General features: G+C 37.3%; 1 protein-coding gene across 1 annotated transcript; it reads right to left on the minus strand.

Annotated features, from left to right (window-relative positions):
- Positions 1-1,779: 1,779 nt before the first annotated feature.
- LOC6053801 lies at positions 1,780-24,707 on the minus strand. The gene is made up of 3 exons (XM_038264584.1): positions 24,301-24,707; positions 2,924-3,175; positions 1,780-2,857 (listed from the first exon to the last, which is right to left on the minus strand). The coding sequence occupies exons 1-3, from the start codon at positions 24,325-24,327 to the stop codon at positions 1,991-1,993; spliced, it is 1,146 nt and encodes a 381-aa protein (XP_038120512.1). The 5' UTR covers positions 24,328-24,707; the 3' UTR covers positions 1,780-1,990.
- Positions 24,708-25,096: the final 389 nt, after the last annotated feature.

Below are 25,096 nucleotides of genomic sequence, written 5' to 3' on the forward strand. Positions count from 1 at the left end.
AGCAAGCGCCATAAAACATCAAACGCGCCAAGTCTTTCGACGTAAACATTTTGACGACCCACTCCAATCGAAGGCTGAAGAAAACCGAGCGAGAAGCGAAGGCAAGTAAAGAACAATGGGTGACCACCAACACCACCACAGAGCCTGTTGGAGTGAACCAGTGATGCCAGGAAATTTTCTCTATAAATGCTACTTTTCGTGAGTGTTTGCTTAATATTTCATCAATTTTGGCAGCACTAAGCTGACCCAAAAGAGCGCTGGAAGAAAAAAAGAACTAAGCTGAAAATAGAAAAATGGGCGTGGCCCAATGCACTCGACTGATTAGAATGCATTTGGGAAATATTTTTTTACCTGGTTTTAGTAAATTTCAAGGAACACTCCAGATTATCCAGCATCATTCAAACACGACCGCTTATTAGGCTTAGAATGGGTATATTTCCCCTACTCCGCAGGCAAAATAACGACCCAGTTATCGAATGCCTTGTTACACAAGGCTCAGTTACCGAACAACTACTTTATTAGTTTACGGGCTTTATCGGTAGTTTTCGGTGAAATCAAACTCACAAATTAGAAAAAAGAAATGAAACTGATAGGTGGATAGATGACTAGTGTCTTAGAAGAAGATTGAAAAGGACGGAAACTAAGTCAGCGAAAGGGCCATATGAGAAAGCGTACGTGTGTGATCAGGTTTTTTAACCTTCTAATTTGGCTGTGTACAAGTACTGAGTCGCAACCTCAGTAAGTGTACACAGACAAATCATCCCTGTGTGTCATCCAAATGATTCCAGGACGGTCCAGAACAAAGTGTGCTACTTGGGTACACTTCAATTATAATATCCAAGACCATTTTTGATAAATCTGGTGGAACTCTGATTTTGGCAAATCACAGAGCATTAACGAGAACATTTTTTAACCACACACTATGCAATTCAGGAATTATCTGGCTACGTTGGCGCTGGTTCCAAATTTTTCAGTTCCCTTCGAAGAGTGTGGCACAGATATACAGCCCACGAAGTTCCCACTTCTGACCTTAGAAAGTGTATTTAAGGCAGTCACGAAAAAACGATTTTTAACAGTATTTTGATAAATGCTATGAAAAAAAGTAAAACCAATCCAGAATCATTATGGCTCGTTTTTGAAGAGCTTTGAAAAACATTAAAATGTAATAAAGAAAACTAGATTTCATCAAGTTTTAAGAAAGTGTGAACAATTTAATTTCATCCTAATCGGGGCACCTTGATAAGGCCTCTAGAATAAACCAAACAGAGAGAGGCAGTTTTCTAGAACTTGCTTGGTATGTTTTAAATTTAAAAAAAATGACCAGAGACAAGCGACAAAAACAAATTTGCATCGGCTCTAGGAAATTTCGCAGCAGAATCAATGTCGTCCAAAATTCTAAATCAATTACTGTTCAGCCAACGTCACTGCTTCTCCATACTTCCCATACAACATTTTGGATATTCAAAACTGACACACTGTTGAGTTGAAAGACACTTCATCAGACGTTTCCATTCCGACACCTCATCACGACTCTCGTACCAAAACCTCAAACCCAAGCAGCACGTCATCGATCAAATGCCAAAATGATTCATTTCTAACCATTTGCACCGCTGCAGTTTGTTCAAGCACAAAGCAAACGCCAATTTTCGAGAATGCAAAAATCCACTCAATTTCCGACTGACCACCACACGAGTAGCTCATGTGGAGTGTTGATCCCTCGAAAACCCCGCATAACTGCTTGATTTATTATGGTAATGAAGTTCACTCGATTAGTGTTTATTTTTTCACAGTTTTTGCCTTTATTGTTCGTCGTTTTGAGTATTTATTCGTCATTTTTTTTACAATTTGCTTCGCTTGTACATTTGTCATCACTTCGTTTTATTTTTCAAGATTTCGTCCTGTTGCACACTTCTGGGGAGATCTTTTGCTGTATTTTTTTTTCTCTTGAAACGCGCTCTCATTACTGGGAGCTATCAAAATCTCTTGTCATTCACTGCTCACTGTTGAGCTTCTGCTTGGGCGAGATCTGCACGTCGTGAACCGCGGCCACCAGCTGTTCGCCGGTTTGGATGGCCTTCAGCGACACCCGGTTGTCCTCGGTTTGCTGCTGCTCAACCGGTTCCGCTTCGACGACCGGTTCAACGACGCTCTTTACCACCGGTTTGGGCTCCTCGACGGCGACGGTCTTGACGAGGGGTTCACTTTCGACCTGGAGTTCGGCAGGCGGGTTGGAACGCTTGAACTTCTGGGTGCGACTCTTGGCGGCTTCCGTTTCCGAGATCGTGTAAACTGGGTACTCGAAGCTGTAGAAGAAACCCTTCGGGTCGTACTGGGGCTCATCGTCCTGTTGGTCAGCGGAGCCAACTTCATCGTTTTGACGCTTCTTCAGACTACGGACTGCTTCAACCACAACGGCATCGTCGGAAGCGGCACCTTCGGGAGCGATGTGGTCCGAGTAGGGCAGCGTTGGGTAACGGACCAAACTCTGGTGCTGATTCGACAGAGCCCCAACGACCTCATCCTCTTCGTCATCAACCGTGTTCTGGACAGGCTTGTTGTAGTTCACTCCCGAGGGGCCTCCAGACCGTGCCAGGTTAGCCGCCTCCTCCCAAGCCTTCAAGTGAGCAATTCTAGCTTCGCGCACTTCGGGCGTTTCCGTGACCGGTTCCAGCCGCACCTCCGGACGGTTGTCAACCTGGTGGAAGCCGAGCCCGTCGGACCAATACTGTACAATGACTTCCTCGCCGAACGGGTCGATGTACTGGTACGAGCCGCGCACTTCACCGTTGGCATTACGAGCCTCCAGTCGGGCCTGGTTGTAGTCGGTGTAGCCGAACATGGCGCGGCCCAAACCGTCCTGTAAAATGGAAACAGTCATGGTCAATTTTCAATTAGGAAATTGTTACATGACCATTTGCCTTACCTGTCCATGGAACTGGTTCGCCTCGTACACCTCCTCGACATAGTCTTCCGGCTTATCAATCAGTCGGCCATTGTGGAAGAATTTCGCCTTCTCGGGATCCTCAATGTTGCGGAAGTAACCCAGCGGATGCTCGCCCAGTTTCTTGGCGTAGCGCAGGTCCAAACTCTGCTGGGTGATGTACGACTGGGCTTCCTCGGGAGACAGGTTCACCCGCTGAATTCGGCCGGCCAGAAGCAGCGAAGGGGCGGAAATCTGCGGAGTTGAAAAGAAAAAAAAATGATGGATGGTGAAAATGAGGTCAGACGTGTTTGTGGAATTTATAAGCTGAAGTGTATTAACTCGCTATGACAATTAGCTAAGCCGAAAGGAAGCCAAACAAACGGATATTAAACCAAATTTTATGCCATGAGATTTGTTTTGAGGTGGGCTGTCAATCAAATGGGTAGACAAGGTGTTAGGAAGAAACAGGAATCGATTTCAGTCTTGGCGTCAAAGGCGCATGAAGTGATTAAAAGCGGATTCTCGAATTTGAGTCCAGAGATAAACTGTTGTTTTCTATAAAATGGAACCAAGATCTTTTTGACCCTCTAACGCTCATGGTTACTCCAGAGCACCACTCACTTTTGTCGCCAAAGTGAATTTCTCCTCAACCATGCAATTTTTCGATCTGGTTCAACCTACATTAATTTGTATAGAATGCTAACTTATAACCATTGAAATTTCATCCAATTTGGTTGATCCACTTACGAGTAATGTAGAAAAACGTAAAAAATCTCGATTTTGCTCTGGGCGGGAAAGGGTGAATGTAATGCGCAACAAAAACAAGTAATGAAAAGTATAATTACGGCAGGACTTTAAATATCCCTCAAAGAGCATTGGACAGAATGTTTTCTTTGTGAATTTAAAAATAATCTTATGAAAATATTCGTGACACAAAATTAACACATGTTTACATTGAAAATGTATTTAAAGATGTTTGAAGACTGCGGGGAGTTCTGAATATTCCTATTTTTTGTCTCAAACTTGCCATACACATATCTCACATCCCAAATGGTCATTTTTATCATTCATTCGTCGATACAAATTTCCATGCAAATTTAGATATTTAAATTTATTCAGATGTCCAAAAATCGACGTTGTCGCGCTATCTTGACGCACCCGCCATTTCGACGTTCCGAGAAAAACGCGTTTCAATGTTTGACCTTGAATAAACAAAAATGAGAGCACGCAGTGTAAACAATAACAAACACGTTTTGTTTTGTCAGTGACCATTGTGTGCATTGTCCTGAAGTTGGGCTGAAGTTGGTTGCTGGAGTCCCGAGTTATAATTACAAATGTTTACGGTAGTCTAACTTGTACGTGCGTCAAACGCGTTCTGACCTGAAATCCCTTTGGCCAGTTGTCGCACTTATATCAATTTTCAGTGAGTGACAAGATAGCACGACATGATTGAAACTACTTTCATATCTAAAGTTACAACAATGCACGGAGTTTTTTTTCGGATTTTGTTGAATATCTCAGGATTGAAATCGAATTTTGGGAATCTGTGAAGCTCAAAAGGTGAGGCATTGTGAGCTGCACAAAATGGCGTTCTTTACTCAATTTGGCCCGAATTGCAAGTACGACAAGTTAGCACGACGACGACGAAATGCCATCATTTATGCTTTGACAAAGAGTGGTCAAAATAGTTTTGCCCAAGTTATAAATTTAAAAATAGTAAAATCTCTTTTCAAAACAACCTACCCTCATGAGTTTCCTAAGCAATAATTTCATTTACATTTAAATTTGCAATAGAAATATTTATTTGATATTTTTTACAACGTGCAATTTTTTCAAGTTAAATCCACCCAAGAGTGATTATTTTATTATGAAAAGCGAAATTTTTAGATGTAGAAGTCATGGTCAAGCGTGTTAATTTCTAAAAATATACTTTTTTGAGAAGTTCGCATTAGGCCGATGCAAATATTTGAAAAAAAATTGTCCCTCGGCCCTGGCCGAGGTCAAGGGGGCGGGGGGCAAAAAAATAAAAAAATATAAAAATTTAAATAACAAGCCATAGTCTTCACATTTAAATGAAAAAAGTGTTTTAAAATGCATTTTACACTAGTTCAGTTGTTTTACAATCATTAGTTGTCAAAAACACAAAATTGTATCGAGTTTTCAAAAACAAAAATTGTATCGAAAAAAAAGATTTGGCATCGAAAATTTTCAAAAAAAATCTTAATAAACCCAAACATGCTAAAAATGATTTTAAACGCATAAGAATGTATTTTAATTTGATTTCAACTGGTTGCACTTGAATTTTCATTGAAATTTTGAAGTTTATTGTAAAAGTATTTTTTGCCCCCTGATTTTTCGGGCCAATTTTGAAGGGGGGAGGGTGACAAAAACTTTTAAAAATATTTGTACCAGCCTTATTTCCTATAAATTTTCCTAAAGTTTTTGAAGGTTGAAGGCCAAAAAAGAAAACATCTAAACTATGAGCATGAGCATGAGCATGAGAGATCACCCATGGTTGCCCCTCCGTTGCTGAACAGAACCGTAATATCCTTTCAGCACTACTGATTATATGCTTCGACGATCTAGTGGTGATTCCCTTATCAACAGCATGTATGAATGCGCTGAAAAGATAAAACACCATGATTGCTAAAGCTAGATCAGTTGCGAATAGGTAACAGTCATTGGCCACCAACGGCGCCCGCCATGTCAGTTTGTAGATCTCGATTTTAAGGGACGGGAATGTTAGTTAGCGCAGGTTGCTACTAGGGCAGCTGATTTACTCTGTGCTTACACCCCACAAGCGCCAGGAACCTGAAAATTTGTTAGTAGGATAGGGTGTTTGGTCAGGATTCATCATAGAAGATGATGATGCGACCCAAAATCATAGTGTTTGTTGAAGGTATTATGTTTCATTCTCAAGGCAAGCAATCGGATGCTGCGGATGAGACATTTCCCGTTTATCGGCTGTTAACTTTTAATTGAAATGGTTTAATCTTAGACAGCCGGCTGTGGAAAGATAGAACCAAAATTATTTGTAATTAAATGATGAAGGATTTAGCAGTCTGACTTTTTAATTGAGATGTTTTTAAGAGTTTTACATGATTCATGTTTAGTGGGGTACTGATTAACGAAGCGAACGACGAGTTACGATGTTTATCGAGCTGAAATGGTATGATAAGGTTTTGTTGTTATTGCACACCGACGACGAATGCGAAAAAACCCTGCGACCCGACCGAAAGGCATCGCAAATCAGACTGACTCAATTGTCATCGATGACAACCAGAGCCAGCCGCACCTTTACACACATACACGCAAACGAAAAAAAAACGAAAAACACACCGACGACGATCGCGAAAAAAAAAACACGACCCGACGGAAAGGAATCGCAAATCAAACTGAGGAAATAAAGAGAAAGAAAAAAAAAATAATAACATAAAAAACCTACTCACATAAAACCAATCTCCCCATGCACACAAATAGCAACACAAAAGAGACGAAAATTATCACGAAAAAACAGGACTACGCGTCCACCGAAGCACCGCACTTTTGATGGCATTATTCAATTATTATGCCCAATCACCTCATGCAAACAAAGAGCGACACAAAAGAGAGAAAAAAAAGGACTGCGCGTCCCAAGAAGCACTGCACTTTTTTCGATACCTATCTAGGGATTTAAATATAGTATTAATTCGACCGCGATTCTCCAGAAATTCTCCGTCGGCGTGCCTTCCGATCAACGGTGATGTAGGAAGGGCTTCATTCATTAAAATTATTTCATATCATAAGCCTTAAAACATATCCGTCGACGTGCCTTCCGATCCTCGATGAAATGGAAAGGACTTAATCCAGCAATACGACTTGCTTGTCTAAAAAAATCGGATCGTTTCTATCGAAAACTATATAAAGAGAACAAAAATAAAATTCATCGGCCAACGAACGCGCGAACAAAAAATAAATGAAAAAAGAAGAAGAAGAAATCCAATCACCCCATGAACACAAATAGCGACACAAAAGAGACGGAAAATAACACGAAAAAAAACAGGACTGCGCGTCCACACAGGCACCGCACTACTGATGCCATTATTTAATTATAATGACCAATCACCCCATGCACTCGAACAGCGACATAAAAGAGACGGAAAATAACACGAAAAAACAGGACTGCGCGTCCACACAGGCACCGCATCACTGATGCCATTATTTAATTATAATGACCAATCACCCCATGCACTCGAACAGCGACATAAAAGAGACGGAAAATAACACGAAAAAACAGGACTGCGCGTCCACACAGGCACCGCATCACTGATGCCATTATTTAATTATAAAGACCAATCACCCCATGCACTCGAACAGCGACATAAAAGAGACGGAAAATAACACGAAAAAACAGGACTGCGCGTCCACACAGGCACCGCATCACTGATGCCATTATTTAATTATAAAGACCAATCACCCCATGCACTCGAACAGCGACATAAAAGAGACGGAAAATAACACGAAAAAACAGGACTGCGCGTCCACACAGGCACCGCACCACTGATGCCATTATTTTATTATAATGACCAATCACCCCATGCACTTGAACAGCGACATAAAAGAGACGGAAAATAACACGAAAAAACAGGACTGCGCGTCCACACAGGCACCGCACCACTGATGCCATTATTTAATTATAATGACCAATCACCTCATGGACTCGAACAGTGACATAAAAGAGACGGAAAATAACACGAAAAAACAGGACTGCGCGTCCACACAGGCACCGCACCACTGATGCCATTATTTAATTATAATGACCAATCACCCCATGCACTCGAACAGCGACATAAAAGAGACGGAAAATAACACGAAAAAACAGGACTGCGCGTCCACACAGGCACCGCACCACTGATGCCATTATTTAATTATAATGACCAATCACCTCATGCACTCGAACAGCGACATAAAAGAGACGGAAAATAACACGAAAAAACAGGACTGCGCGTCCACACAGGCACCGCATCACTGATGCCATTATTTAATTATAATGACCAATCACCCCATGCACTCGAACAGCGACATAAAAGAGACGGAAAATAACACGAAAAAACAGGACTGCGCGTCCACACAGGCACCGCATCACTGATGCCATTATTTAATTATAATGACCAATCACCTCATGCACTCGAACAGCGACATAAAAGAGACGGAAAATAACACGAAAAACAGGACTGCGCGTCCACACAGGCACCGCACCACTGATGCCATTATTTAATTATAATGACCAATCACCCCATGCACTCGAACAGCGACATAAAAGAGACGGAAAATAACACGAAAAAACAGGACTGCGCGTCCACACAGGCACCGCACTACTGATCAAAAAAAAAAAAAAAAAAAAAAGAAAACATCTAAACTATAAACTAAAACAATTTAAATAAAAATACATTGATACGGTACAGATTCCTCAAAAAAAAATTTTTTTCATGACCTGAGGTAGGCCTTACAATGTCCATTTACGTTTTTTCAAAATAGTTTGTTTTCGCTTGTGCTTTAAAAACATTGTGGAAATTATTTAATGAACTTTAAATAAAATGCATATGAATTTTATGATAAGTCAATGAAACATTTCCAATCAGCTAAAATTTCATTATTAATGGGGCATTTCACAGAAAATACTAATGGTCCGATTTACAATGTTAAAATATGAAACATTCGTGAAATTTTCCGATCTTTCCAAAAACTATAATATTTTTTTTTCAAAAGTGTGCAAACATGTGTACTAATTTAAAAAAATGGAATACTGCGACTATTTTCAAAAAAGTTACCTAAAAATGGCTATATCTTGAAAACGGTGCACTTTATGAACATTTCACTATGGTACTTTTTGATTGCAAATTTGATTTTACATCGAAAAATTAAGTTGAAAAATTTTTGCGACCAATATTTCGATTTTTTTTAAATTAGTGTTGATTCGAAAATTCATAACTCGGTCAAAAATTTTTTGCACAACAAAAATTGTGTTTCTATTTGCAAATCAAGTTTTAGTGACAAAAAGTTAAATAAAAAATCACCAAATTTTTTTTCACCGCGTATCATTTTTTTCAGTGTAGTCCATATCCATACCTACAATTTTGCCGAAGACACCAAATCGATCAAAACATTCCTTCGAATTATACAGATCTTTGAATTTTCATACATCATTTTTGTATGGCTAGCTGCCAAATTTGTATGGAAAATTATATGGACAAACTAATGATGCAAAATGGCTTCTTTGGGCATACCGAAGGCACCAAAAAAGTTTCAGTCGGTTACCAGTACACGTATTTTTCATTTTTCAAAAATTTGATCAAAGCTTAAATTTATCTGTGTGAGTTAGAGTTGATCAGATTGCTGGCTGCTTAAATATAACCTCTAGAAGTTCAAAAATGATGCAAAGTGAGTTTTTGTCAGTGTTACCCAACTAATCCCATAGAAAATATTGATTCACTCTTCAAAATTTTGCAAATTTTTTGCTCTTTTGAATATTTTCTTTTTGAAAAAATTAAAGCAAGCCAAACATTTGAAAACGATTAAAGTTTTTGTATCAAGCCAAAAATTTACTTCACTCTTTAAAACAATTCAATTTTTAAACTTTTCAATTTTCAATCAATATTGATATAACACTTACTTTGTCTAACTTTGTTGCAAATGCATTTAATTTGAATCATTATGAAAAAAGTCAAAGAATTTGAAACATACTAAAATGTTTGAATTACTAAATCATTCATCTGCAGTTTTTTAAGTATAATTCATGGATAAGTTTTCAGTAGGTCCTGAGCGTTAACTGTAAATAAAGCCGTTTTTTGGTCGATTCTCGTTCAATTTACGAATAACTAGCATCAATAATGTTTGAAGTTGTTTATCTGCAAGCCATTTCAATGTTTTTTTACTGAAAAACAATTAAATATTTAATTTGTTTTAGAGAAAACTAAAATAGAAACGAATCCGAGAATTGGACTCACTGGAATGGAATTGGATATTTTGATTTTGTGTGGATTTAATCTATTTCGCTTAATTTACCTGAATGCAGTTCTCTCATCAAAGTTGTTTTCTCCAATCATTTTCAGTGTTTCTAGTGTTGAACCATAACACATTCAACACCCACTTCATTTGAATGCATCTAAAACAGAACTGAACATAAACTCGATTGACGGGCAATCTCAGATCAGAGATCCACATCTCGCCAGTTGTCAGTCAGCCTGTGGATGCAAATGCAACACGCGTGCCAAAAGTGTCAATCAACGCGGGTGCACCTCAACCACGCTATATGTCCACCTGGTAATCTTTCTGAGTCTGATTTATGACACGTTCAGAGATTTAGATCAACGGATTGTTAGAACATGCATTTTACTGTTTAATGGGGAGATATAAATTGCTCCAAATTTCAAATAATCACTGATTTAAATAAATACATACAAGTATTGAATACTTTCATAATGTACAGAATCACTCTTTTCTACAGTTCAACTTATTTCCTTCCCGTCCAATAACTACCCTCCCCAACAAATCATTGTTCCAACACCGGTGGCGACGTTCCGTCCGATTGATCCTGTATCATGTGTCGGTTCTTGGTTTGATCTTTTGCTAGTTCCAGTCGAGTGAACCCGGCGTTGACAACTTGTGTAGGTTCTTCTGGCACGTGCGGTGGCGTTGCTGACCAGCAGTTAAGAAACAATTAATGACCGGTTTTTATTGTCCCGTGGGTTATTGGAAGGTGATGAAGAGTTGGGGGAAGTGCGGTCCTGAGGTGATATTAAGTCATGTCACACCACGTTATTAGTGTCAATCTAGATGCGGTGTTTGCTGTGCGGACGGGTGAGTAATGAGAGGAATGGGTGATATTTAAAAGCAATTAAGTTCTGCGTTCTGTGAGGCGGTACTAAACTGGGCTCCTGAAGAAATTGGACTGCATGTGGTTTAGTCGTGTATTGTGTATGATAAACATATTTTTTTTCAAGAAAAATATATTTTTATTTTTTTCGAGGAACCACAGAATAAAATGCTACTAAAAAGAATATGACATTATTGCAGATTGCAGCGATTTTTAGACAATCGTGCAACATGTGGAAAGCTCTATACAAAAGCGCACCAAACTACAGCAGAAAAAAAACTGTCTAAGACACACACCCTAGTTTGAAACTGTTCTCAAGTGTTCGAAAGCAGCAAAGCTCAGCCGAGACACGCACCACTCTAGGCGAGCGGGGGGGGGGGGGGGGGAAGGGGTAGGAATTCAAGTGTGCAAATATTTGGTGTGCAGTTTTTATTTGCAAGCGTGGAGAATTTGGTGCAAAGTGTGCAATAATGAATTGTGTATGTCACAGGGGAAAATATCAATTGTAATAAAAATTTCCTCGCCGGTGGAATATTTTCCTCCCGGAAGTGACGAAAGTCCAGGAAAACCGCTAGTACATCATTTTTATGGCTTCACTAGTCGCAGCCAACGGGACTCGTTCAAAGTCATCGCCACCAGGCTGAGGGGAACTAAGTGTTCCCCGGAGGGACGTGTGCAAAAGTTTTGCACTACTGAACCGTAATGAATCTACAATGTGCACAGACGACGACCAGTTGGACCTGGCAGCCTGCATCCTGTGCCACTTTTTTGGCAACCGGTCAAAGTCGGTTTGTTGGTGACTGGTGCCGAAGGCAGCCAGAAGACGCCATCGGCTGATGCTGGAGCTGGCCAAGGGAAAAAATCACCACCAGTAACATCGAATTTATAGCTCGGGTTACACAGCTGATTACATGGTAAGTCAAGGAGAGATTCTCGAGAGGGTATGGGTTTTGTGACATCATCATTCAAGAACGCGGTAATGAATAACGAAATCATCCATAAACACTCTGAATTCCAGTTACAGATTTTGAAGATATCATCCTAACTCGATATATTACGTGTTCTAACGGGGAATCTGAAAGCGACCAAAGTGTTCACGAACAAAGTGTTCAAATCCAATGCAACGTTTTTCAAAAACGTATCATGGGATTTGAATACTTTGTGGTTCCCATTTTCATGAACGATTGCTCACGATTTTGGGAACTCTTTTTTGCCTTCCTCACCTTACTGAGCAAAGGCTATAAAATCACTCGAAAAACGAAATTCTAAATTGGACCTCCTAGACTCACCTTCATGTATACTTATCGACTCTGAATCACATTCTGAGCAAATGTCTATTTGTGTGGTGGGATGTTGATAAAAAAAATGCACTGGATTATCCCGGCACTGCCTGAACCGATTTGGACCTTATTGGTCTCATTCGATCCGTCTTGGGTTCCATTAGTCGCTATTAAAAATTATAAAGTTTAGTAAAGTACTTCAAAAGTTATGCTAAAAAAACGATTCTAACAAAAGTCCGGAAGATTGTAAAAAGGGTGGTTTTTGTAAGATATAATATACATTGTAGGTGGGAAAAGTTATCCTACAGATGGTTATCCTAGGAATAATTTATAGCGCTATGGCGGCCATCTTTATGGCATGCGGGATAACTTGTCATGGTTATCCCAGGAACAATTTTTAAGAGAGATTCCAAAAATTCAAAAAAATGAACAATTAACATTACCTGGACATGTTTCTTGGAAAAACTTACTAACCTTCATTCCTGGAGTATGAAAATTTGGATGTGAATGAAAAAAAAATCCAGAAATATTTGAACTTCGAATATTTTAATTCAAATGTTCAATAAATTTGAAAATCCTTCTAGGATGGGACTCTGGGTCACTTCCAGGACATGTAATTTGGTAAAACTTGTTGCCCTACATTCCTTGAGCATAAAAATACAACTTGGCATGAGGCCATGTAGAGGGAAAAAATTACAGAAATTTTTGAACTTCAAATATTTTAATTCAAAAATTCAATAAATTTAAAAATCCTTCTAGGATGGAACTCTGGGTCACTTCCAGGACATGTAATTTGGTAAAACTTGTTGCCCCACATTCCTTGAGCATAAAAATACAACTTGGCATGAGGCCACGTGGAGGAAAAAAATTCCAGAAATATTTGAACTTCAAATATTTTAATTCAAATATTCAATAAATTTAAAAATCCTTCTAGGATGGGACTCTGGCTCATTTCCTGGACATGTATTTTGGTAAAACTTGTTGCCCTACATTCCTTGAGCATAAAAATACTACTTGGCGTGAGGCCATGTGGAGGAAAACATTCCAAAAAATGTTTAACTTCAAATATTTTAATTCAAATATTCAATAAATTTGAAAATCCTTCTAGGATGGAACTCTGAGTCACTTCCAGGACATGTAATTTGGTAAAACTTGTTGCCCTACATTCCTTGAGCATAAAAATACAACTTGGCATGAGGCCATAAGGGGAAAAACAATTTCAACAATATTTGAACTTCAAATATTTTAATTCAACAATTCAATAAATTTGAAAATACTTCTACTTCTATCCCAGAAGGATTTTTAAATTTATTCAATTTGTGAATTAAAATATTTGAAGTTCAAATATTTCTGGAATTATTTTCCTCCACATGGCCTCACGCAAAGTTGTATTTTTATGCTCAAGGAATGTGGGGCAACAAGTTTTACCTAAATACATGTTCAGGAAATGAGCCAGAGTCCCATCCTAGAAGGATTTTCAAATTTATTGAACATTTGTTTTAAAATATTTGAAGTTCAAATATTTCTGGAATTTTTTTTTTCCAAATGGCCTCATTCTTAGTTTTATGTTTATGCTCCAGGAATATAGGGCAACAAGTTTTGCCTAAATAAATGTCCCAGAAATGAGCCAGAGTCCCATCCTAGAAGGATTTTTAAATTTTTTAAATATTTGAATTAAAATATTTAAAGTTCAAATATTTCTGGAATTGTTTTCCTCCACATGGCCTCATGCCAAGTTGTATTTTTATGCTCAAGGAATGTAGGGCAACAAGTTTTACCAAAATACATGTCCCGGAAATGAGCCAGAGTCCCATCCTAGAAGGATTTTCAAATTTATTGAACATTTGAATTAAAATATTCGAAGTTCAAATATTTCTGGATTTTTTTTTTCATTCACATCCAAATTTTCATACTCCAGGAATGTAGGGCAGTTAGTTTTGCCAAGAAACATGTCCAGGTAATGTTAATTGTTCGTTTTTTTGAATTTTTGGAATCTCTCTTAAAAATTGTTCCTGGGATAACCATGACAAGTTATCCCGCATGCCATAAAGATGGCCGCCATAGCGCTATAAATTATTCCTAGGATAACCATCTGTAGGATAACTTTTCCCACCTATACATTGTTAGAAAGGTATTTAAAAGACCTTTCCAACGAATTCAAAAGTGCACTTTTTAGAGATCGGATCTCATATATTTCGATGAAAACGTTGTCCGGATGTATCATGCGACCTGTCAATGGATCAAAAGACCTTTCCAACGAGTTCAAAAGATTGAAGATCTGACAACCCTATCAAAAGTTGTAAGCACATAAGTGCCCTGAATTATGAAGATCTGACTACCCAATCTGATGGTATAAATAATGAATCAAGTTGATAGAACACTGAAAGGTCCGCCCTTAAGTATCTATTTTGGATAGCATTACCCTCTAAATGTGAGGAAGGCATCAACCACCTAAGCGTGGATTAAGTAACGTTTTCTCAGTGAAGTGGCCAGTTTGTTCCAAAATAAATCCGAGAAGTACTTCATATCTTGTCATATTCCGGTTTAAACCAAGTAAATTGACTAGATTATTGCAAAATTGTCGCATTAAAAATATGTGTAAATTAGGAAGGTGTAATTTTGGGATGGTTGAATATTACCTCTTTCATGATGTAATTTAACCCCAATTTAGACTGAAAAAGTGACATTACATCAGAAAAGCGGAAAAATTACACATTTTCAGAGGTAAAATCAAACACATTTTTTCAGGCATATAAGATGTACCCCTTCCTAGATGTTATATTATGATGTCATTTCAAAAATAAGTTTGAACATTAATTTTGATTTGAATTTGACAAAGACATCAAAAAAAAAAAAACATCAGCATTGGGATCATAAAAAACTGTGGTACAGGCGTGTTCAAAGTACTCCAAGAAGAAGTTTTCATATTATTTTGAAAATTTTATACAGTTAGTTAACTATAAGTAAAACAATGATGATGAAAAGGATTATTTCAATATTCGTAAAGGGTTTTTCAAACACAATTAGAAATTAATCTTCAAATTTAAAGATATTTTCAGTACAACAAATATCTTATGAGATGTTGCAACTTTTGATTCGTGATTCGAATTCAGTTAAATCGATTTTTTTAACAAACTGGATGAAATGGCAGCCAATATTTTACAATTTTACAGTTTTACAACAACTTTTAAAGTAAATTGTAATAAAGTCCTGGCGTGGACAAATTCGTTTGTTTGCTGATGATACGGTTCTTCTGTATGGGAACGCTGACAGTACAAGGATTGCTGAGGACATAAAAGCTGATCTACAGTGCCTTCTTGAGTACTTCAAGTCAAACCTGTTATCACTAAACCTGGGAAAAACAAACTACATGATTTTCCACTCTGCATGGAGGAACGTGCCTGTCTTGCCTGCGGTACTTGTAGAAGATGTTGAGATCCAGAGGGTTTCAGTATACAAGTACCTTGGTCTAATACTGGACAGTAAGCTGAACTGGGAGTTGCATATCGATCATCTGAAACAAAAGATTGCACCCATTTGCGGAGCTCTATGGAAAATGTCGTCGTTCGTGCCTCGAACCTGGCTGCTGAAGTTGTACTACACAATGGTTCACTCGAGACTCCAGTATCTTACAGCGGTATGGGGTTCAGCGCGCCAGGTTCGAATTCGGGAACTGCAATCGCTACAAAACCGCTGTTTGAAAGTGGTGTTCAACCTTCCCCGGCTGTATTCCACCCAAATGCTGTACGAAGACCCGAGGCACTCCGCCTTACCTATCCGAGGACTCCATGCCATTCAGAACATAACACTGACGCACAACATGATCAACGATCCTGAGACCCACCACAACCTTGAGCTTCCAACACTCAATAGTGGACGCCCCACCAGCTCTACTGGAGACCTTAGATTAACACGCCCCAACACAGAGCTTGGAAAAAATCGCTTCACGTACATTGGCTATAAACTGCACAACCTTCTGCCCGTTCCCCTAAAACTAGTGACTTCGAAGCAATCTTTCAAGCAAAGACTCCGTAGTTTATTGAAATCCACTGTCAGTTGCTTTCTTGCTGCCAACGATGTTCGCCTCTAATGCCACCCTATCTGCTCTAACTCTCGTTTTCCGATGCCGCCACCGCCCGCCGAGACCGCCAACCGCCAACCGCCCACCACCAACCGCCCACCGCCAACCGCCAAACGCCCACCGCCAGCCATCAACCGCCCATCGCCAATCGCCCACCACCCACCGCCCACCGAAAACCGCCAAATGCTTACCACCCACACCCCACCACCCATCACCATCAATTGTATTCACTAACACCAGTCTCTAACTCTTAAAAAAAAAATTAAAAAAAAGAATCGCAAAAAAATAAAAAAAGACGAAAAAATCCTCTTAAAAGAGCAAAATTGCTCACTGAGGATTTGTACAGTTAAGCGAGCTGGAAAAAAAATCCACCAGCAACAACCACCGAGCCTAACCTCTTCCAGGTAGGTGAATGTTTCCAGCTGCTTGCTAGGAAGTGTGAAATTCGGTATTAAAAAAAAAAAAATTGTTAAAAAGCATAGAAACTTTGTAAACAGGAAAAATTTATGTTTTCTTATAAAAAACTAAACCAAATACTAATTTAATCCACTTATGTGGTTGGAGCGTTCCTCACTTATTACCAACAATGGGTGAACACAAATTTCATCTATTTTTTAGATCTGGACTAAAAATGTACATAAATATCACATAAATGAAAAACTGCGACAATATTCAAAAAAGTCACCTAAACATGGCTATAACTTGAAAACGGTGTCTTTTAACAAAATTTCACTAAAGTACTTTGATTGCAAATTTGATTTTACATCGAAAAATTAAATTGAAAAGTTTTTGCGACCAATATTTCCATTTTTTGAAAAACCAGTATTGATTAAAAAATTCATAACTCGGTCAAAGATTTTTTGCACAACCTGGAAATTTCTAAAAAGTTGGCATTTGGTGAATGTCTTCTAAAGCATATAAAAAAAATAAAAATAGTGTTTTTTTGCAAATCAAGTTCTAAAGACAAAAAGTTAAATAAAAAATCACAAAAAAATTACCGTGTATCAGTGTAGTCCGTATACATACCTACAACTTTGCCGAAGCCACCAAATCGATCAAAAAATTCCTTCAAAAAATACAGATTTTAAAAATTTTCATACATAATTTTTGTATGGACAGCTGCCAAATTTGTATGGAAAATTATATGGACAAACTAATGATGCAAAATGGCTTCTTTGGGGACACCGAAGACACCAAAAAAATTTCAGTCTGATTAAAAAATACAAAAAAATCAAATGACCGTAATCTGAGAGAACTGCTCAGCTGCCAAAATAACAAGATATGTTCTAGGAACGAGATTTTTTCAGCGAAGTCATCTTAAGATGTCCCCTACACAATCCTTTTAACAGAATTTAGTTTCATTGAAATGGAAAAATCCGTTAAAAATCACTTAGACCCAATCACACTGTCAGTATTAAATGGTTGCAAAAATGTTTTATGGTTCCAGAAAAACCAACAAATTAGAAAAAAACGAAACGCAGCTCATAAAAGGAGGTTATTCTGTAAAAATATGGATTTTGGGAAATTGAACTTCGCTAAAAAAGGTTATTTAAATAATCGAAAAATAGTCTTCATCAATATCTAGGTATAACCGATCAGAAAATCTTCAAAAGTTAAAGGTTTTTCGAATATTTACGAGCCATTTTTTATGGACAGCTACCAAATTGTATGGAGCCTTGTCTGGGTAAACCAATGACACAAAATAGCTTCTTTAGTCATAGGGAAGGCCACAAAAAGTTTAAGCCATAATAAAAAAAAAAAACAATGAAAATTCACGAAATCGGCCGATTTTTAGAGAATTTCTCAATTACTGATATTAAAAAAAAAAATAGATCTTGTAAAAGTAATTGCGTTACTTCCACCGTAATAAATTTATACATACAATTATTCCAGTTTTTGTTGCAAAACGTAGCCCCAATCAATCACTTTCCCTCAATTTAAAATTTTAATATTTCCCGGCGCAATTCCTACTGCCATTTGCATTCCGTGTTCCCGGGGGGATCCAATCATTCCAGCCCCAGCAGAAATAATAACACATTCAATTTTAATCTAATTTCAACCGGCTGCCGCCCGAGCCCTGGCGCGTAGAATCCCGGGACAAAAACAGATAACTCATGGTTAATTCCAACCACGTACGCAATCGAAATTGCAAAGTGAGTGAGCCACGGCTGGCGTTTGTATTTTTTTTTTTTCAAGATTGTAGGGTGGTTTGGGGTGAATTTGTTGATGTTTCTCAAATATCTCGTTTGGTTTATCGAAACTTGTCAATAATTTCAGGTTAATTAGTTGCCGAAATTTGGACCTTTTAATGAAGTCTATTATTCTGCAACGTTGAGAACGGGTTGATGACTCGCCACGTCCAACCAGGAGGGCTCGTCAAATATGGGGTAAATTTATTCCATTCATTAATCGACCGAATGTTTGCAAACCACTTGAAATTCAAGCGGCGTTTGGCAAAGTCAGAGAGTACGTAGTAGTGTACTAGCGGGGATAATCAGTTCGGGAAGAAATGCCAACTAAAGATTTAGTTTTTTTTTTTTTTTTTTTGCAAACTATGGATTCGTGACCGATGAACGATTTATGGTGCGGATAAAGCTGGTGATGTTCTAGTTTATTGAGCTCTTGATATTTGAGTCACGGAATGCATGAGACTATTGCAGTGGGTCATGCTTCCTAATTAAAATTCAGAAATTCGAGAAGCCAGTTTTTGCGATGTTTTGAAACTGCCGAATCTAGTTAATGCTAATTTATATAACTGTACAAGAAATAAACTAGAGACCAGTTTCTCAAAAACCAGATTCGTTCTTAAATTTATCAAACCCTCAATCACATTCCAATCTTCAAATTATGCAAAGCAAATCGCTTTCATCTGTTTCAAGCAAATTATTACATCAGGATTAGCATTTTTCATTAAAAAAAAAACAAGTTTAGCGTTGGCCACGAAAGTTCAACGTCCACGATTTAGTCGTAACCCTAATGCGAAATTCAAAATATCATTCTGATTCGTTCTGCCAAAAAAAAATCGCGAGCAAAGCAAATAAATTTTCAGTCCCAAAAAAAAAATTCCTGCGCTGATATTTGAAGTTTATGCAAATGAGCGATGCTCTTTGGCGAGCGAACAAGTTTTTTTAGGGGAAGATCTTCCCCGAACGTCGCAGGCCAAACAAGTTTGGATTATGGGGTTGTAGTCGCTAAGATCACCTTTCTTTTTGGCATAAATTTACGGCCCGGTTCAGGTGGAAGTCGAGCAGGTTTGGTTGGGTTTCTGCGCGGCCAAGATCACGGCCACTTGATACACTTTTGAAAGGGGATTAAATTTGGATTCAAGCAATTTTCGTGATTTTTTAAGATTTTCTCGAAAGCTTTTCAAATTCGTTCAACGAACTTTCCTGTTTCTTCCTAGTATCAACTCAAGCTAGTTTTTATAACTTATCCTGGAACGTATCCCGAACCAAGTCGAGCAAGTCCCGGATCATAAAAAGATCCAGCTAATTTATTCGGATTGTCACCTACCGGGCGGGATGATCGTCAACTTGTTTCTTTGAGAAAAAAACTCACCACTTTATGATTATTGTCAGCATTGTTCGATCATCGTTCGGCAAATAAATGTTCAAAATGTCTGACGCAAGCGTTAGAATTGATAGGCATTTTTAAATAAGTTTCAAGTGCTTAGAAGCGTCGTCTCGAACTAATCGCGCGGTGAGTGATGACACTTCGTGACAGGGGGCTTTCTGGGGTGTAAAACTTCTCGGTCATATGGAATTTCCGGGTGATTTATGGGCAGAGCGGATTACTGCCAGGGACAGCAATAGCTGATCGTTTGGGAAGGTTGAAGGATGTAGAACAAGTTCTTGAAGACTGAAACTCTTATAAAGATGAATTTTTATCAAAATATTATGCCTAAGATAACATTTAGCGATTGAAACAGGAAGTTTAATTTCCTAATACACGACTTCTTGTTTAAATAAATTCTAAAAAGGTTCACACGAGCGACTGAAGCAAAATATTATAAACCGAGATACCCCATCGGAAATAAGTAAAAAAATTACCGGCCTGAATTAGAATCTGTAGAGAGAAAAATATTCTTTCGGTGAAAGTTGTGTTTTTTAAGTTTTTGTTTTCGAATTTTTTACGGATTTTTTATCCGGATCGATTTAAAAAAAAATGTTCTGCCGGATTTGTAGAGAAATCTCTTACCTATAAAACCTCTTATGAACTTTGTAAATCCGTTTGGACTGTCAAAAGATATTCCAATTTAAATCCAACCATATTTGGGCTGTTTTTTTTGAGTGACATACATGGTCCAAGATGTTCAATGAATGTTTTTAAAGTGGAATATCTTTTGACAAACAAATCGGATTTTCAACGTTCAAAAAGACTTTTAGAGAATGGAGGTTTATCTAGAAATCAGTTAAAAGAAATATATTTAAAAGATCGTTTCTTTTATCCGCTGTATATCAGCAACCAGAAGTCCAATCTTCAATGTTTTTTGAACTATTTGAAAAAAATATTTTAAGGAATAAACAATCATGAACATTGTTTTCAAATATAAAAAACCGTAATTTTTTGAATTAAATTTAACTTTGAATGACTATATTTTGAAAACAGCGCACCTTATAAAAAAAAATGGAAAAAACTTTTCAATTGCGAATTCGAATTCCCGATTTAATACCACCAGAGGTGAAAAAGAGCCTTTCTAACAAAATGATGAAACTCCGAAAAATATATTGGTGCAATTGATTTATCAGAAACATAATGATACCCAGTGAGAATTTGACCTAAAGCTTCGAATCTTTTTTGGCTAAACCTCGAATGCATATTTTTTTTAATTTCAGAGGCACGTTATGGGTCGCAAGATAATTATATTGTTTGCGCACATAAGAACGTCTGTTGATCCTGTCGCACTTTCTTTCCCGGTAAATACAAATTTAAACACTAAGATTACAGATAACAAAACTGGTTACAACAAAAAGACTTTATTCGCGTCAACTTGGATCTATTTTGCAGTAAATTAACTGTTCTGACCTGCTCTGAGGTCTGTCAGGGAATGGGACTGTTCTGAGGTGGTTTTCCTACAAGAAAATGTACGGTCAGGACAAGTTCACTGACCTTTTCGTCCTGTTTGTGTTCTGTTATTTACAAATATGTGTGTGTTTACATGTAACGTAGAGTGCGAAAACTAGACAACATAAACTGTGGCAAAAACTACACGAAAACAGTACAGTACAGAAGTTTCTGACTAGAATCATCGTCTTGTGTGTAAACATATATTTAATTTAAAAAAACATATTAGATTGACATTATTACAAAAATTTAAGGGCACTCAGTCTTTAATGTAAGTCTATGATTAACTTAAAAAATATGTATCGATATTGCACTTTGTCGATCTATTATAATAGATCACACTTTCAGGCGCAGCGTAAAACGCGGAAGCGTAAATGTGCTGGCATTTATGCTTCGACTTGACGACTTGTCGATCTTTCGAGCGAGAACGAGCCGGGACTTTGAATTTGATGTTCAGTCTCTGATTCTGTATAAAACCTACAATTTAATAGGAAAAAAGGGTAAAAATAAGACGAAAAACACTAATATGGCTATATCTTTGGAAATAAATTTTGGAAAAGCTTAAAATTTTTGACTTTTTGTTTGAAACAGAATTCTTGTAATTTGATAGTGTTATCTGTAAAATAGTCCAAAAAACACCTCTGCAAATGGCTTTGACCACATTTACTGGTCGAAAATTGTGAATCGAAAAATAAAATGTTCGTCTCCGACCCCACGGTTACAAATCTGAAATATAAAAATTGTGGGTTTTTCGAGTGGTTTTCCAATGATGGAAGACACAAATTTTTAAGAGTGGATACAGACATCGCCAAAGTATTTCAGAAAAAGAGCACTAAAAAAACAGGCTTTGAGTTCCAGGTTTCGGGCCAAAATTCAATCTAAAGAGCGCATTGTGCCATTGGGTAAACCAATGGCACAAAATGGCTTCTATGGTGATTGGGAAGGCCCCCACAAAGTTTGAGCCAAATAAAAAATATTGTAAATTAGTTTGACCATATTTACGTTATTTACAAGTTTTTTTTTATTGAATATCGTTTTGTTACTTAAAAATTGATTTTTATATTGGTAATTTTTTTCATGTGTATTAAGGAACATAAAATTCCATCTTACCACAAAATTCCAAAATGGGCAAAAAATCTTTGATAAAGTAATGTTTCGAAATAGTTATTAACCCTCTAACGCCCAGAGCTGTTTGCTTATCGTAAAAATAGTAAATTGTTGAATTTTGGTACAATGATGCAGTAAATACTTTACTTTGATCCACAAACATCGAATTGGTGCATAAAGTTGAATTTAAAGTGGTGCACCAGAGCACCATCAGTTTTCTTCAAATCTATTGGTTCAGTTGCATGAAAATACTTTGAAATTAGTTTAAAACTACTTATTCTTTTCTGCAAGACAATATTTTTGAAGCAAGACTTACAAATTCTAATATCTCTGCATTTTCAGATTTCTTTGATAGGCTCTTTCAAAACTTACAAACAACCATTTTCATTAAATATTAAAAATTAGGAAAATAGTAAATTGGTCAAATAACAATGTTTTGTCTTGTTTTTGAATTGTCATAACGTTAATAAACTTTTGTTTTGATTAAAATAAGACTTTTCGGTAATTAAGAAAAAAGTACTCCTGAATATTTAATGTTTGCAATGTTATTCACAGGGCTTCTTGTCCAAGGTTTAAAGATAGCAAAACATTTTTTGTTTCATATTAATTTATACGGACTTTCGAAAACAGGTCTTATTTAATTCCCTAAAATTTGCCCATTTTTTGATTATATTTCGCACTGTAACTTTGCTTGTGCTTAACCAAATTTGATGAAATTTGGGGAGATGTAAGCTTACATTCTACATGATCACCTGCAACTTGAAGTACCATGAAGAGTTGTGTCAGTTCCGAGATATTCGAGTTCAAAGTTTTAATGCTCTGGAGAAATTATTGGAGGTTTAATAATATACCAGAATTCTGTCAAAAATAAACTAAGACAAACAAACACATGATAAACACCTTCAGTCTGGGGGTTGAGATTGGGTCAAAGTGATTTTTTACGGATTTTACCATTTCTCAGGTTATGTAGGGGACATCTTGAGATGACTCAGCTGAATAAATTTCATTCCTAGAACAAATCCTGTCATATTGGCAGCTGTCTAATGTTGAGGTACGTTTTTGGCCAAAAATTACCTCACAAAAAATCAACTTTTTAATATTTGTGTTGCTCGGAAAGTACCTAAATTTAAGTTTGGGTCAATTTTCAAAAGGTTGACATTTAAGGTAGAGTTCATCAAACTGCATCATATTTTGGGAAAATGTAAGTAAACATTCTAAGAACATTTCTACGGTGAACCCGAGCAGACGGAAATAACGTGGGAATAACATTTTTTGTTATTTGAAAATATTAGGCCAATAACATTTCATGTTATTTATAACAAAATTTGTTATTCCCCGTTATGATTTTTTTGTTATTGGATTGTTATTGTAATAACAGACTAATAACATTTTTAGTTATTCTTCGAACAAATCTTTGTTATTATTTTTTGTTATTTTAACAACTAATCCGATCAACTCAATAACAGTTCGAGGTATTCTTCCATAACAAAAAATGTTATTCCAAAGTTGTTTTGGATTTCAATCAAAAGCAGACCAATAACAAATTTTGTTATGATAACATAAACTGTTATTAAACACTTATGCAAAAATGGATTTTTCAAGAAGATTCCATAACATTTTCTGTTATTTTAACAGTATTTGTTATTGAAATGGCATGAATTTTGTTATTACCGTCTGCCCGGGAAAGATTGTCGATGTTACTTAAATTGTTTTTGTTATTAAGGCATTACGAGTTTTATTTCGTTTGTTGACCCCTAGTCACCCCATTGACGGTAAGTAAAAACATAAATAATAAAAGTAATAGTTTTTACAGTTTAAAAATTTATAAAAAATTACTCTGCTGCCCAAGCACTTAATTTTATGTTAGTTTGAAAAGCAATACTTTAATAACTTGAAAGTTTTAAAATTGGAAAATTTAAATGTCGTTTGGAAGAATTAAGCTTAATTAGGTTAATCTCGTTACTATAATCGATCCAACAGTATCACTTACCGCCAACATCAGTATAATTTTGATCATTATTCACGCGTTCTCCCCCACTTGGTCACGATTCACGCTCGTTGAAGAAAGGGAAATAAAATACCCAATTTCACTTTTAATTAAAATTCAATCACCACTCCTCCACAGTTCTGTTCGTTTCGTGTCTGTTCTGCAATTAACTCCAAAAAGCTCTGGAATCGTTTTCCAAACCACTGTCTTTTTTTTTCAATCACTTCCTCCTCTTCTCAAAGGTTGATGCTGCTCAGGTTCAAGGTCTTCCGTCCTTGCGCGCGGTGATCCCGAAACGCGTGCGCTCGCGAATAACTGCGCAACCTGACTTTTTTTCACAATCACAGGGACGACCTCCACGCCGGTCGCCGGTTCAAAAAACAATAACTGGGCGGCCCGTCCGGGACGCGGCTTTTTATATAGACATCTTCTTCGTGGTCATGGTCGTGGTCGTCGTCGTCACCGCCGTTGTCATCGTTTGAAGAAACCTCAACAACCAAACGTTCGCTCAGGTCTGCACGATCTTTAGGACGCAGAAGGAGAAGTAACTGCACAGTAGAGCTGAACTTTTGGAAAAATCGGGATGACTTCGAAGAAGACGCAAGGCGGGGATATAGCAAGGCTTCGGTGGAGGACACCTTAATTGGAGCATCAAGGCTGGGTCATTTCGTCGAATAGCGTTCTACAGAAATTGACAGTATCAAAGATGCATGATTCTGTAAAGCGGCCTTTCAGTGATTTTTGTTTTTCAATTTATATTATTTCATAAGCTTTGATATCATAAAGACATAATGAAAGA

Source organism: Culex quinquefasciatus, chromosome 3 (genome assembly GCF_015732765.1).
Source record: "Culex quinquefasciatus strain JHB chromosome 3, VPISU_Cqui_1.0_pri_paternal, whole genome shotgun sequence".
Lineage (NCBI taxonomy): Eukaryota > Metazoa > Arthropoda > Insecta > Diptera > Culicidae > Culex > Culex quinquefasciatus.